General features: G+C 33.8%; 1 protein-coding gene across 14 annotated transcripts in view; it reads right to left on the bottom strand.

The window, feature by feature from the left end:
* Positions 1-12,683, bottom strand: part of St7l (suppression of tumorigenicity 7 like) — a 156,055-nt gene that overhangs the window by 92,420 nt on the left and 50,952 nt on the right. For 13 of the 14 annotated variants that reach the window (XM_076863013.1, XM_076863004.1, XM_076863008.1 and 10 more), the window contains 2 exons: positions 3,470-3,620; positions 549-641 (listed from right to left, as the gene is read on the bottom strand). In XM_076863013.1, coding sequence (XP_076719128.1) covers positions 549-641; positions 3,470-3,620 — 244 coding nt within the window. The remainder of the gene's footprint in view (positions 1-548; positions 642-3,469; positions 3,621-12,683) is intronic. The other variant, XM_076863001.1, reaches the window with a different exon arrangement.

Below are 12,683 nucleotides of genomic sequence, written 5' to 3'. Positions count from 1 at the left end.
AATTGAATTATGAAATTAGTCCTATAAGTGGTTATAAAACTATTTAAACAGTGTTCCAAATATAAACAAAAAGGACTTTTAAAATGGACAATACTTAGGAAATGCTGTGGTTTGATTGTAGTTTGTATCTCCTCCCCCTGAGTTTCATGTGCTGGGAACTTGGTCCCTAGGATAGCCAGTATTGGGAGATACAGTTTTCAAAAGGTAGGGCTTGGTAGGAGGTCCTTGGATCATTGGTGGCATGCCCTTTGAGGGATTGTGGGAAGCCAGTCTCTCTCTGCTTCTAATTCAAGATGAATCACTTGATGTTTCTGCACATGTTCCTGCCAATGTTATCTGCTTTCTGACATGATGCTGCCACTGCAACCACAGAGCCTACACAATGCCATTTCAAATCCCAAAACTGTGAGCTAAATAAATCTCTTTTTTTCCACAAGTAGCCTATGTCCGGTATTTTGTTGCAGTGATGAAAAGGTAACTAATGGAGAAAACAACCTAAAAGTTATCTAAACAATTATAAGCTTAATAAAACTAAAATATTTACTTACTAGGTAAGAGCTCTCTATCAGCAGTCTCTGTGCAGCTAGGATAAGGGTAAAATAGATGTCCTTTCTCTAATGGGTATGGAATCATTCTAAAAGCTGAAAAAAAATACATATGTTGACATTCAATTCTGTCTTATTTACCATCTAATGTATGCTATAAATAAAAAACTTATCTTGGAAATATACTTTTAAAAGTCTTTATATAATATTTTCTTTCTTAGAGCAAGATTTTAGATGGCACACACAAAAGCAAAAGAATGAAACAGAAAAAGAATAGGCAAGACTTTAAAGTAGAGAACTGTAAGTGTGTGGACCGCCTAGAGTAAAATTAAAGGTACTGGCTGAAGCCTTCTTCATCTCAGTCTCTTCACTACAATCATGGACTTAACTCCACAAGTATAAATTCTGCTCCTAACAGGAACCTTCATAAAACTATAATGTTTATAATTGTTGTGGTCCTAACTATTGGCAATCTAAAGGAGATCTAAATTCACATGTGAGATTCACCATGTGAACCTTAATCTAGTTCAGGGATCAGCAAAGTGCACCCCTTTGGCTAAATAACTTTTTGTTATATTTTGTTTTGTTAGGGATCAATCCCAGGACATGGTTCATGCTAAGTGAGAAATCTACCACTAAGCACACCTCCAACCCAAACTGTTTGCTTGATTTTTTGCCTTTTTTTTTTTTTTTTTTGCCTTTTTTAAGACAGGATCTTGCTAAGTTACCCAGGCTGCCCTCAAACTTGTAATTCTTCTCCCTAAGCTTCCCAAGTAGCTGGGATTACAGGTGCCCAACAGTGTATCTGGCTCTACACTATTTGTGTAAATAAAATTTTATTGGAACATAGACATGCTATTCATGGGTTGTTTCTGTGCTACAAGACTTGAGTAGATGTACAAAGACTAGAAGGCCTGGAAGGTCTGAAATAATTATTCTTGGTCCTTTACAGAAAAAGTTTGTCCACCCTTAATTTAGATCAACACCAACTCTTGCAGAATTATCAAGAAATCCTTATTGATCTATTCCACTAAATAGTCATCAAAATCATGATAAAGTTTTTTTTTTCTTTAGTGGTTAGTTCTAAAAACGTTTGTCAAAAATACAGATTTTGTTTGCTACAAAGTAGTTATTTGCCCAAACTTATTCAGCAAATCAGTTATCATTTGAGGAAATCATTCATTAAGATACATAAAATGGGGCTAGGGATATAGCTCAGTTGGTATAGTGCTTGCCTTGTATGCATAAGGCCCTGGGTTTGATCTCCAACACCATCAAAAAAAAAAAAAAAAAAAAAAAGAAGATACATGAAATACAGTATAAATCATATATTTATTGAAAATAATCATATTGTTATTGGAAATTCCTTATGGTTCAAGCAGATGGACAGGCACTAAAAATACATGTAAGATGAATGAGATAGAGCACCTGGTTTTGAGGGCCTTATAGATCACTGACAAAGTCTAATTACTCAAAAACATTAAAAAAAAAAAGCATTCAGCAACTCAAGTGCATAATCTCAGGGTTTTGTTGTTTTGTTTCATTTTATTTCAGTATTAGGGATTGAATCCAGGGACATTCTACCACTGAGTTACATCTTCTACCCTTTTTGAAAAAATCTGAAGACATGGTCTTGCTAAATTGCCCAGGTTGGACTTTAATTTGTGATGCTCCTGCCTCAGCCTCCTGAGTTGCCACCATGTCCAGCTCATAAACTCAGTTTATTAATCTTATTATTGTCAATGTCAAGCACAGAATACAACTGTTAGCAAATGGTTAATACAGAGGTTCCTAAATTTTCTTGGTTCAAGGATACATGGTGCCCTTTGTGATTGTTTTACTTTTGTTTGGTTGGTTGGTTGGTTTTTGGAGGAGATACTGGGGGTTAAACCCAAAGCCTCACATGTACTAAGTGTATTCTATATTTTTCTTTTGTTTTGTGGTGCTGGAGATTGAACTCAAGTCCCCATGCATGCTAAACACGTGCTTTACCACTGAGCTACCCCCTCTGCCCTGTTCTAATATTTTAAAAATTGAACTGGTTTTGTTTTTTTTGGGGGGGTAGCGGGAATTGAACTGAGGATACTCAACCACTGAGACACATCCCTGGCCCTATTTTGTATTTCTGTTTAGAGACAGGGCCTCACTGAGTTACTTAGCAACTTGTTTTTGTTGAGGCTGGCTTTGAACTCATGATCCTCCTACCTCAGCCTCGCAAGCCGTTGGGATTACAGGTGTGCACCACCATGCCTGACTTTTGTTTTGTTTTTAGATGTAAAACTATTTTCCTCATGACTACTATTAACTCTATTCTCATTTTTTAACATGGTAAAATACATGTAATGCAAAATTTACCATTTTAACCACTTATGTGTCTAGTTCAGTGGCATTATATATATTCACATTGTTGTGCAACCATCATCACCATCTATCTCCAGAACTCCTCCATCTTTCCAAAATGAAATTCAGTATACATTACATAATAATTCCCATTCTCACCTTTTCCCAACCTTCTGGCAACCAACGCACTAGGTATCTGCCTTGTTTGAGTGGAATTACACAACATTTGAGTGTCTGCCTCATTTCTCTTAGCATAATATCCTTGATTAGTACAATAGCACGACCACATTAAAAAACTTATAACCAAAGGGGCATACATTTTCATTTTCTTTCTTTACATTTAACTTAAATGAACAAATGGCAAAATATCAACAGTTTCTCAATCTGCTTTTCTTAAATGGGGCATTAATATAAATACACTATTTCTTCTACAATAAACCAAACATAATGCCGCTGAGCTCACTTTGAAATCAAAGTTAACAACAAATCCTTACAGAAACACAGACAATCTCATTTGAAAAGTCTGCCCATGAATACAATGAATAGTCAGAGATTAGTATTACGTTTGGGAAAAAAATACTTACTGCCTTCCCATGTACATTGCAACAGATTAAGAGCACCTTCTATTCGTTTCCAGTGCTGAAGATGAAAGAAAGCATAGGCAATTGCTTCACTATCACCTCGCTTCAAAATGTGTTCTGGAGGTAAAATTAAACTTTTCATCTCTAGTAAATACTGCAAGAATAATATGCACATAAACAAACAACAGAAAAAGAAATGTTAAACTCTGTTAAATTCAAACACCCACAAAAACATATTCAAAATGTTATAAAGCAAATTCATTAAAAACACATTAATCTTCATGAAATGACATGAAGGTCCTACAGAAACTTGTGTATAAACTGCTTATATATGCAAATTCTAAAAATCAGAATGTTCCTATAGGTAAAAATAAGGCAATACATGGCTTATGTGACCTTGCTAAATACAAAATGAAGACTCAAGCTCAGTAAATAATGTGAGAATATTTTTAAATGTGAAATTATCAAATACAGTTTTGAAATAATACTTTGTGACAACATTCAATTCTTTTTTTCTTTTATTCCCATTTTATGGGTAAAAAAACAATTGTGGAAAAAATGCAATTAAATTAATACTTATTGAATGCAAACACTGTGCTTATTAGGGAATACCAAAAAAAAAAAAAAACAATAAAAAAAAAACCCTACCTGTTCTCTGGAGCTTCATATTATAATGGGAAGATTTCTTAAGTAAATAAGTATAACCAAACTATGTCAAGGGTCTTACTAGAGGTACAAACAATGTACATGGCCACAAGGATAAGAAATTGGTTTTTGTTTTCATTTTTTTTAAAACAGCTTTATTGAGATACAAATTCACCTTAGAGTTTACCCAAAGTGTACAATTCAACGTTTTTTATTATATTCACAAATATGTGCAACCATTGCACATATTTCAAAAGGTAACACTGTACCTTTTTATCATTCTCTACTTCCTCATTTGCCTAACACCCTTAAGCAAGCACTAGCCTATTCTGTGTTTCTATAAATTTGCCTGTTCTTGACATTTCATACAAATGGAATCTTATCATATGTGGTCCTCTGTGGCTATTTTCTTTCATTTAGCATATTTTCAAGGTATATCCAGGTCATAGCACACATTGGTACTTCATTCTTTTTTATGGTTAAATAATATTCTTGTGTGTGTGTGTGTGTATTTTTAATTCATCAATAGACAGATATTTGGTTGTTTTTACCTTTTTACTATTTGGAATAAGACTGTTAAAAATATTTGTGGAGTTCGGAATGTGGCTCAAGTGGTAGCGCGCTCACCTGGCATGCGTGAGGCACTGAGTTCGATCCTCAGCACCACATAAAAATAAAATAAAGATGTTGTGTCCATCTAAAACTAAAAAATAAATATTTAAAAAAATATTTGTGTACAAGTTTTGTTGTGAACAATGTTTTCATTTTTTTAAGGAATTACCTTGGAACAGGAGTGCTGCGTGCATGATAACTCTATGTTTAGGAGATATTATGATTTAGAGTCTAGAGATAAACCACTCTATGGGATTTGAGCTAATATTTAAAGATGGATAGAAACTCGATAAGCAGACTGGAAGTAGGGAGTGAAGAGAAGAACCAAAGGACATATTCAAAGCACAGGCTCTTCTTGAAAACAGGCACTGAACCAGAAAAGCATAGCGCAAGATGCATTGAAGGTATTGGTGAATATTCCTGTTACAGTCTATCAATTCTTCTTCATATATGAAACTGAATTCTCTCTCAAATGCTTCAGAAAAATACTCATCCTAATATTTTAATCCATAACAAAACAATATAATCACAGTTATCACAAATCATGTATAATACTTTTAGGAAAAAAGATACAAAATTAACCACTTGTACGTTATCTTTACTATTAAGTGCTCAACTTAAAACAAAACCTTTTTAAAAAATGTTTAGTTAGTTAAATACTTCCTCCAAAGACGGAGGCCAGAATGCACTTCCCTTCTATAACCAGTCTGAAACAACCTCTTTAGTCCTAAACAACTGGATGTTAATTATGAGTCATAAGGTCCAAACCATATTAACTTCTTTTGTAAAATATAAAAAGAGAAACATTCCAGATATGTCTCAGAAGAGATAGTCTCACATTTCAAGTTAAAGTATCCCAGGCTGTTAATATAAACTGCGGTAACTATAAATTAAAGAGCTGAACTTGTAAAACACTTAAAGACTGCTTATAAGCAATAAAATGCCAGGGAGAATTTTAAAATCAAAAGGTTATAGCGGTTTCAAATTTAAACCTTAGGTTATTAATACATAGGTACTCATCATATTGATACATCTGAAATAATTTCTTCTTTATGAAATGTGCCTCTCCAATTATTACTGAGCTAATGCCCATCTTTAATTACTTTTACTCTTGATGTCTCTCTATGGCTCTGTCCTCAAAGTGTAAGAATGCAGTCTGCTCATCGATTTATTTTAGCAGATGTCACAAACTATGAGATTATTTACTAATCCAGTTTGGGGACTTAACATTTCCCATTCAGTTTCTTAAAGGAATGCAGCAGAGGTTGTGTCCTGGTCAAGCAAAGCCCATTTGCTGCCTGGTTGGGTTTTTTCCCCTTAGTGCCTTGGGCCTATATTCAAGAGGGTAATATTCTTTCTAATCCTCTCTAATCCTTGCCCATTTTTTTGAAACACAGTAAAAGATCACTCACACCAGGCAGCTGTGGGAAAATGGACTCAAATAGCTGACCTCTGACATGACTCCTTACGCTCTTTGCAAGTGCACTAAGAGCTTCTTCAGTAAGATGCAAAGAAAATGTGGTAATCAGTGCCTTCACCATCATAAAAAGAGTATCTCATTTTCAGAAGAAAACTGTTTATTTCTTAAACCAGGTACTTTTGACTGAAATTCTGCTTTATTTTATAGAGAAGAAAAAATTCCAAATCATTTTTTAGAGAGTTTTAGAACCCAACAGTTTAGTTTAAAACCCCAATTTAGCATACTGATAACCACTTAGCAAATGTAACCAAAGTTATTCAGTTAACAATGATTCAGTAAAACATGCGTTTCAGAAACTATCAATTTGATTTATCAAGAAAACACTTTTTGAATAACTATATACCTATATTTTCACTGCTAAATAATCTTACGTGTCAATTCAGATAAAAATGAACAACATAAGACATCCATTAGGAAATTATAATTCAGGATTTTATATTTTTAAATATTTTGCTATTTAATTATTTTTTATACTATCTTATTTTTTATATCAGCAAATGTGCTTTTCAATTTGACTTTAAAGCAAAGCAATTTTTCAATTGACACTGAAATAAAATTTGGTTCCCAAAATATAAGAGAAATATTTCAATTTATGAAAAATGTATCTAAAGAGCTCAGGGCAAGTTTATGGTAAAGTGTGTGCTAAGCATGCATAAGGCCCTAGGTTCAATCTCCAGTGCAAGCATGTGAACACACATACGAGCATTTAAAATAAGTTATAGTTTTATATTTATTTGATCACCTTCATAAAGTGATATTCTGGAATTTCTGCTACATATGCTGTAAGTTGCTGCACAATAAAAACCATCTTTCATATTCTACTACAGCATCTAGAATATTACAGTACCCAAAGCAAGCACCAAAATAATGAACTGAGCTGACCTGATATACACAGCTAAAATATTTTAAAATTCATATTTCAGTTTTTACTTAAAGATATTTTCTAACTCTCTGCACAAATTAAAACCAAACAAAAACAAAAAACCTCCAACCCCCACTATAATAACTGACTCCATTTTTCTCCCAAAGTAGGATCAAACTGTTATGAATCATTTTTTACTTCATACATTTTATAATCTGTATCTATATAAATCTAACAGTTAAAATTATTATAGAGTAGTCCATTAGAAATGGAATTAAACTGGGCATGATGGCAAGTCTATAATCCCAGCTTACTTGTGAGGCTGAGGCAGAAGGATCTCAAGTTTGAGGCCAGCCTAGGCAACTTGGTAAGACCCTGTCTCAAAATAAAAAAATAAAAAGAGGGCTCAGTGGTAAATGTTCCCTGGGTTTAATACCAGAATTGCAAAATAAAAAAAATAAATAAATGTGAATTATTTTATAATGTAAGAAATAAGATCATACTGGAATTCACTACCATCCTTAAAAGGTTAAAAACAGTATCATTAACCAAAATTTGTAAAACGTTTTAAAAAAATGGTTTAAAAAGTTCAAGAAATGATGGGCATAGTTTTGCACTCTGAATTTAACTTAGTCTTTCAAGCTACAGACATGTCTATTTACCAATATTTATTGAGTGCTTGTCATATGCTAGGTGGAGTACTGAACATAAAATGAATAAGAGCTCTGCTCTTATTCACAGGGAATAGGGAGAGAAATATAAATGAGACCAAAAACAAAGAAACAAAACATATGATTGAACGAACAGAGGAAAGTACCATTATCTCTACTTGAGAAAATTGGGACAGACTCTCTTAAAAAGGAGACAACAATGGGCAAGGGCTTGGGCAATGAGTAGGAACTTGCCAAGTAGATAAAAGACTAGGCATATATACAATGGTAGTAGGATATGATGAGACATGAAAGATTATTATGAACAGTGACACTGGAGATAAGAAGGCAGAAATGACAAGGAGTAAGGCTGGAGACCCAGACTGTGAAGGGCTCCTATATGCATAGTACTAAGGCATTGGTTCTTATCCTGTAGGTAACAGGAAATAAGTAAGGCCTTTAAACCAGGTAAGATTTAGTAGGTAGACAACTCTGGTGACAGCCTGAGTGGAGAGGGGCTGATGGCAGGGAGACCACTGAGAAATCTGCCTTAATAGCTCACACAGAGACGATAAAGTCCAAGGTGATTTCTATATCTGTGGTGCTTACATATGCATAGAAAATGTCTGGCAATATATACAACAAACACACAGAGGTTACTTCAGAGAATTAAAATTGAGAATTAGGGGGCTGGCATTGTGGCTCAGGGGTAGAGCGCTCACCTAGCATGGGCAGGACCCGGGTTCGATCCTCAGCACCACATAAAAATAAAATAAAAAGATGCTGAGTCCACCGAAAACTAAGTAAAATTGGGAATTAGATGACTGGGGATTTTTTACATTACAAACACCTGAAAGTGAATTTTTTTTCCCAAAACCATCCACTACTTTTATCATAAAAAAAAAAAAAGGAAACCATTTTTAAGTATAAGTAGTGAATGGGCTGGGGATATAGCTCAGTGGTAGAACACTTGCCTAGCATGCACAAGGCCCTGGGTTCAATGCCCAGTATCACAAAAGAAAAAGAAAAGCATAGGTTGTAAAAGTGAACAATGGTCACCAAATGTAGGGATAACTAGATAATGAAAAACATTTGCAAAAGTTATAATATAAATTGGAAATTTGGAAAGGGCAGAAATAAAGGTTAATGAAGAGAAGAGGACAATAAAGTTATAAATCAAAAATTCAGAAATAAGGAAGGAGAGACAGTTTGGAGAAAATACTTAAAAATAAATTAAAAAATTCAGTTTGAAATACATTAAAATGTCTGAAGTACACATGTCAGTAAGGATTTCCACAACCAGATAGAAACACAAGTCTGTAGATGAAGAGGGAAGCCAGAGTTAAAAGATACAATTTGGAAATTATTAGTAAGTATAGCTGAAGACATGAACCAAAGCTAGTTTCTAATATATGCTTCAGGATCCTCCATGCTGCCTCTGAATGACTCAATTGTTATATCTATAATAAATCAGAAAATGCTTGGGACAAAACTAGTGTTGTATATACTTTATTCAAATAATTATCTTAGTTCCTTGCTTTTTACTAAAAACACAAAGATTAAGGCTACTCTGGAAGCTATAACTAAAAAGACACAGTGCTATATGATCAGATGTTTTCTTTTCTTTCTTTTCTTTTTTCCCTTGTGGTACTAGGGATCGAACTCAGGGTCTCATGCATGGATGGTTTCTTTTATGACTCTAAAGCCATACCTATGCTTACACTCAAATTCACTTTAATTTTGAACAGCTTTGATCTTTATAATTTATCTCTAGATTACTTTTTTCTATTACTTTGTAAATCTTATAACAGCTTTTGACCAAAAGCAATATAATTCTGACCTGAAGTAATGATAATGCTTTATAATCTTCCTCTTAAAAGCAGAGGTTAAAGAAAAATCTCTCTGAAGACATCTGAAATTAAGGTACTTTGCTCTTGATCAGTCATGCACACAAAGAACCAATTTATCTCTGCAATTAGTGTTCTCAGTGCACATTCTATGAGATCGGACAGGCAGGCTGAATGCAAGAGTCTTGTGTGGATATGTATTAGGGGGAGACTACAGATAGTTCCCAGATAGAAAGCAAACAAAATTGCTATGTGAATAAAGTAAGGAAAATATAATACTACCTACAGCCTCAGGAGTAAAGGGAAAATGACCTCATATGGAAGAGACAGGGAAGAAGTGTTATCAAGGGCACTCATCATAGGAAAACTCCCTTCCAATCATCCAACAGAGCTACATGTCAAGAGATAAGCATTCCATATCTCAACTCTTCTATTTAGGCCACAATACAACATAATAGAAAGGCAAAGGTCTTACTGTGCTCTAAGCTTTGGTCCCAGATTTGAACACTACTTTTCTTGTTCTTTTACTTTTGCTGTGCCACTCAGAATCTCAATTCAGTAGGGTTCCCTCTTATCTTTTATATATGCCACTAATATAGGAAGTTTAGCCAATGAAAGGCAAACACACTGCTAAAGAGATACTATCATCTATACATGTATAAGACTCCTAACATCCTAAAGGCTTCCATTCCTCATCAACCAGAATGGACTTTAGTTCCTATTAAAACCCCTCTGGCACTTATAAAAGGTAAAAGGTATGGTCTTTCTTGGCAAAACAACACTAAAAACAGTTTTATTGTAAAGTAAGAAATAATAATGTTAAAAAGCTACAGATATATTCCTAAATATGTACTCAAATTACAGAGTTTTTAATAAACAAGTTTTCATTATTGTTTTATTTTTTAATCTTCTACTTTTCTTTTTCCCTAAGGACTTCTATAAGGCACAAATTATTCTGTTAATTAATTTTAGTTTAATTCCTTTTTCATTATCTTTACCTTCACCTCAACACAATAAAGAACTCCTCAAACCTTACACATTCTAAGACTATAAATGCTAAAATAATATTCACAGAGAAAAAGCAAACTGGTAAAGATCAAAAGGAATGACGACTATGGTAATTAATACTGTTGCCTCATACTCAGACACTATGTTAAGAACTTTACATATATTATCTTATTTAATCAGAAGACACAACACTTTTGTAGTGCTTCCTATGCTGAGTTGGATTCTTTTTTATTATAGTTTAAAACACAAAGATCTCACAAATGCACTTTAATAAGTTTCAACAAATGTAGAAAAGTAATAAACAAATTTAGACACACAATATTCCTATCACCCCAGAAAATTCTCATTTGCAGTTAATTACCCATTCTGATCACTTGAGGTAAACACTGTTTTCATTATTATCAGCACAGATTACTATTTGCCTTTTCTTGAACTTCATATCAATGGAATTATTCAGTATCTACTTATTTGTGCACTTTATTTTTGAGTTTCATTCATATTTTGCTTATATCACTAGTTCTTTTTCAATTGCTGAATAGCATCCTACTGACTATACTGCAATTTGTTTATTTACCTATTGATGGACATTTGGGTTGTTTTCACTTTGTGGCTGCTGTTAATAAAGCTGCTATGAACATTCATCTCCACGTCTTTTTGTGGACATATGCTTTCATATCTATTAGGAATATACCTTAGAGTAGAATTGCTGGGTCACAGCTTGAAGTATATGTTGACAAGAACTTCGCTTTCTACTGTGCGTGGTGGTGCACACCTGTAATCCTAGCAACTCGGGATACTGACAGAGGAGGATTGCAAGTTTGAGGTCAGCCTCAGCAATTTAGCAAGACCCTATCTCTAAATAAAATATAAAAAAGGGTTAAGAATGGGGCTCAGTGGTTAAGCACCCTTGGGTTCAATCCCTAGTACAAAAAAAAAAAAAAAAAGAGGAGAGACAGTTTTCCAATGTGGTTGTATCATTTTGTAGTCCTTAGGAGTAATATATGAAAGTACTCTCACATTCTTACCAACTTTTTATTAGTCTTCTTAGATTTAGCCATTCTGGTAGGTTTGAAGTGGTACTTTGCATTTCTCTGGTGACTAATGATGTTAAGCACATCTCTATGTGTTTATTGGAAGAATCTGTTTCAGGCTTTTGCTCATTTCTTACATTGTCTCTTTATATTTACATATTCTGGTTATGAGTCCTTGGCCAGACAACCATATCACAAATATTTTTTTCCATATCCTAGTTTGTCTTTTCATTGTCTTACACTGTTTAAGATAAGCAGAGTTTTAAATTTTGATATAGTCCAGGTCATAATATTTTTCCTCTTAATTTAATTAAGTACCTTGACTTAGGAAGTCTTTGCCTATACCAAGGTTGTGTATAATTTTAGTTTCTACATTTAGATCAATGATCCATCCCCAAATAATCTGTGTATGAGATTATTTGAGAAAAAGAATATAGATATGCATAGTTAGACACCAACTGTTGAAATGTTTCCTCTCCTCCATTGAGCAAATAATCTGTGTATGAGATTATTTGAGAAAAAGAATATAGATATGCATAGTTAGACACCAACTGTTGAAATGTTTCCTCTCCTCCATTGAGTTGCATTGATGCCTTTGTCAAAAGTAAATTGAGAGTATATATGAGGGTATGTTTCTATAATTTCTATTCTGTGATTTGTTTGTATTTATTTACTTAGGTACTGGTAATTAAATCCAGAGGTGCTCTACCGCTGAGCTACATCCCCAGTCCTTTTCATTTATTAATTTGAGACAGGGTCTTGCTAAGTTGCTGAGGCTGGGCTTGAATTTGTGATTTTATTTTTTTAAGTAATCTTTTAAATTTAAAGATAAAACTTAGAAGAATGTGGCAATAGTATGCCTATAAAAAATCTTCAGTGAAATATTACAACAAGCTATTGCTAGACCCTACATTAAAGCTGGACAATAGTGGCCAGCCATATTGGCCATAATCTTGGTAGGCCAAGACAGAAGTTTGAAGCCAGCCTGGACAATTGAGTAAGACCCTCTCTCAAATAAATAAATAAATAAATAAATAAAAGGGTCAGAACTTCATGGTAGAACACTTGTCTTGTCTAGCATG

The sequence above is a fragment of the Callospermophilus lateralis genome, chromosome 7 (assembly GCF_048772815.1).
Source record: "Callospermophilus lateralis isolate mCalLat2 chromosome 7, mCalLat2.hap1, whole genome shotgun sequence".
Taxonomy (NCBI): Eukaryota; Metazoa; Chordata; class Mammalia; order Rodentia; family Sciuridae; genus Callospermophilus; species Callospermophilus lateralis.
Note: the sequence above shows the minus strand (reverse complement) of the source record. Positions and strands in the feature narration are given on the sequence as shown.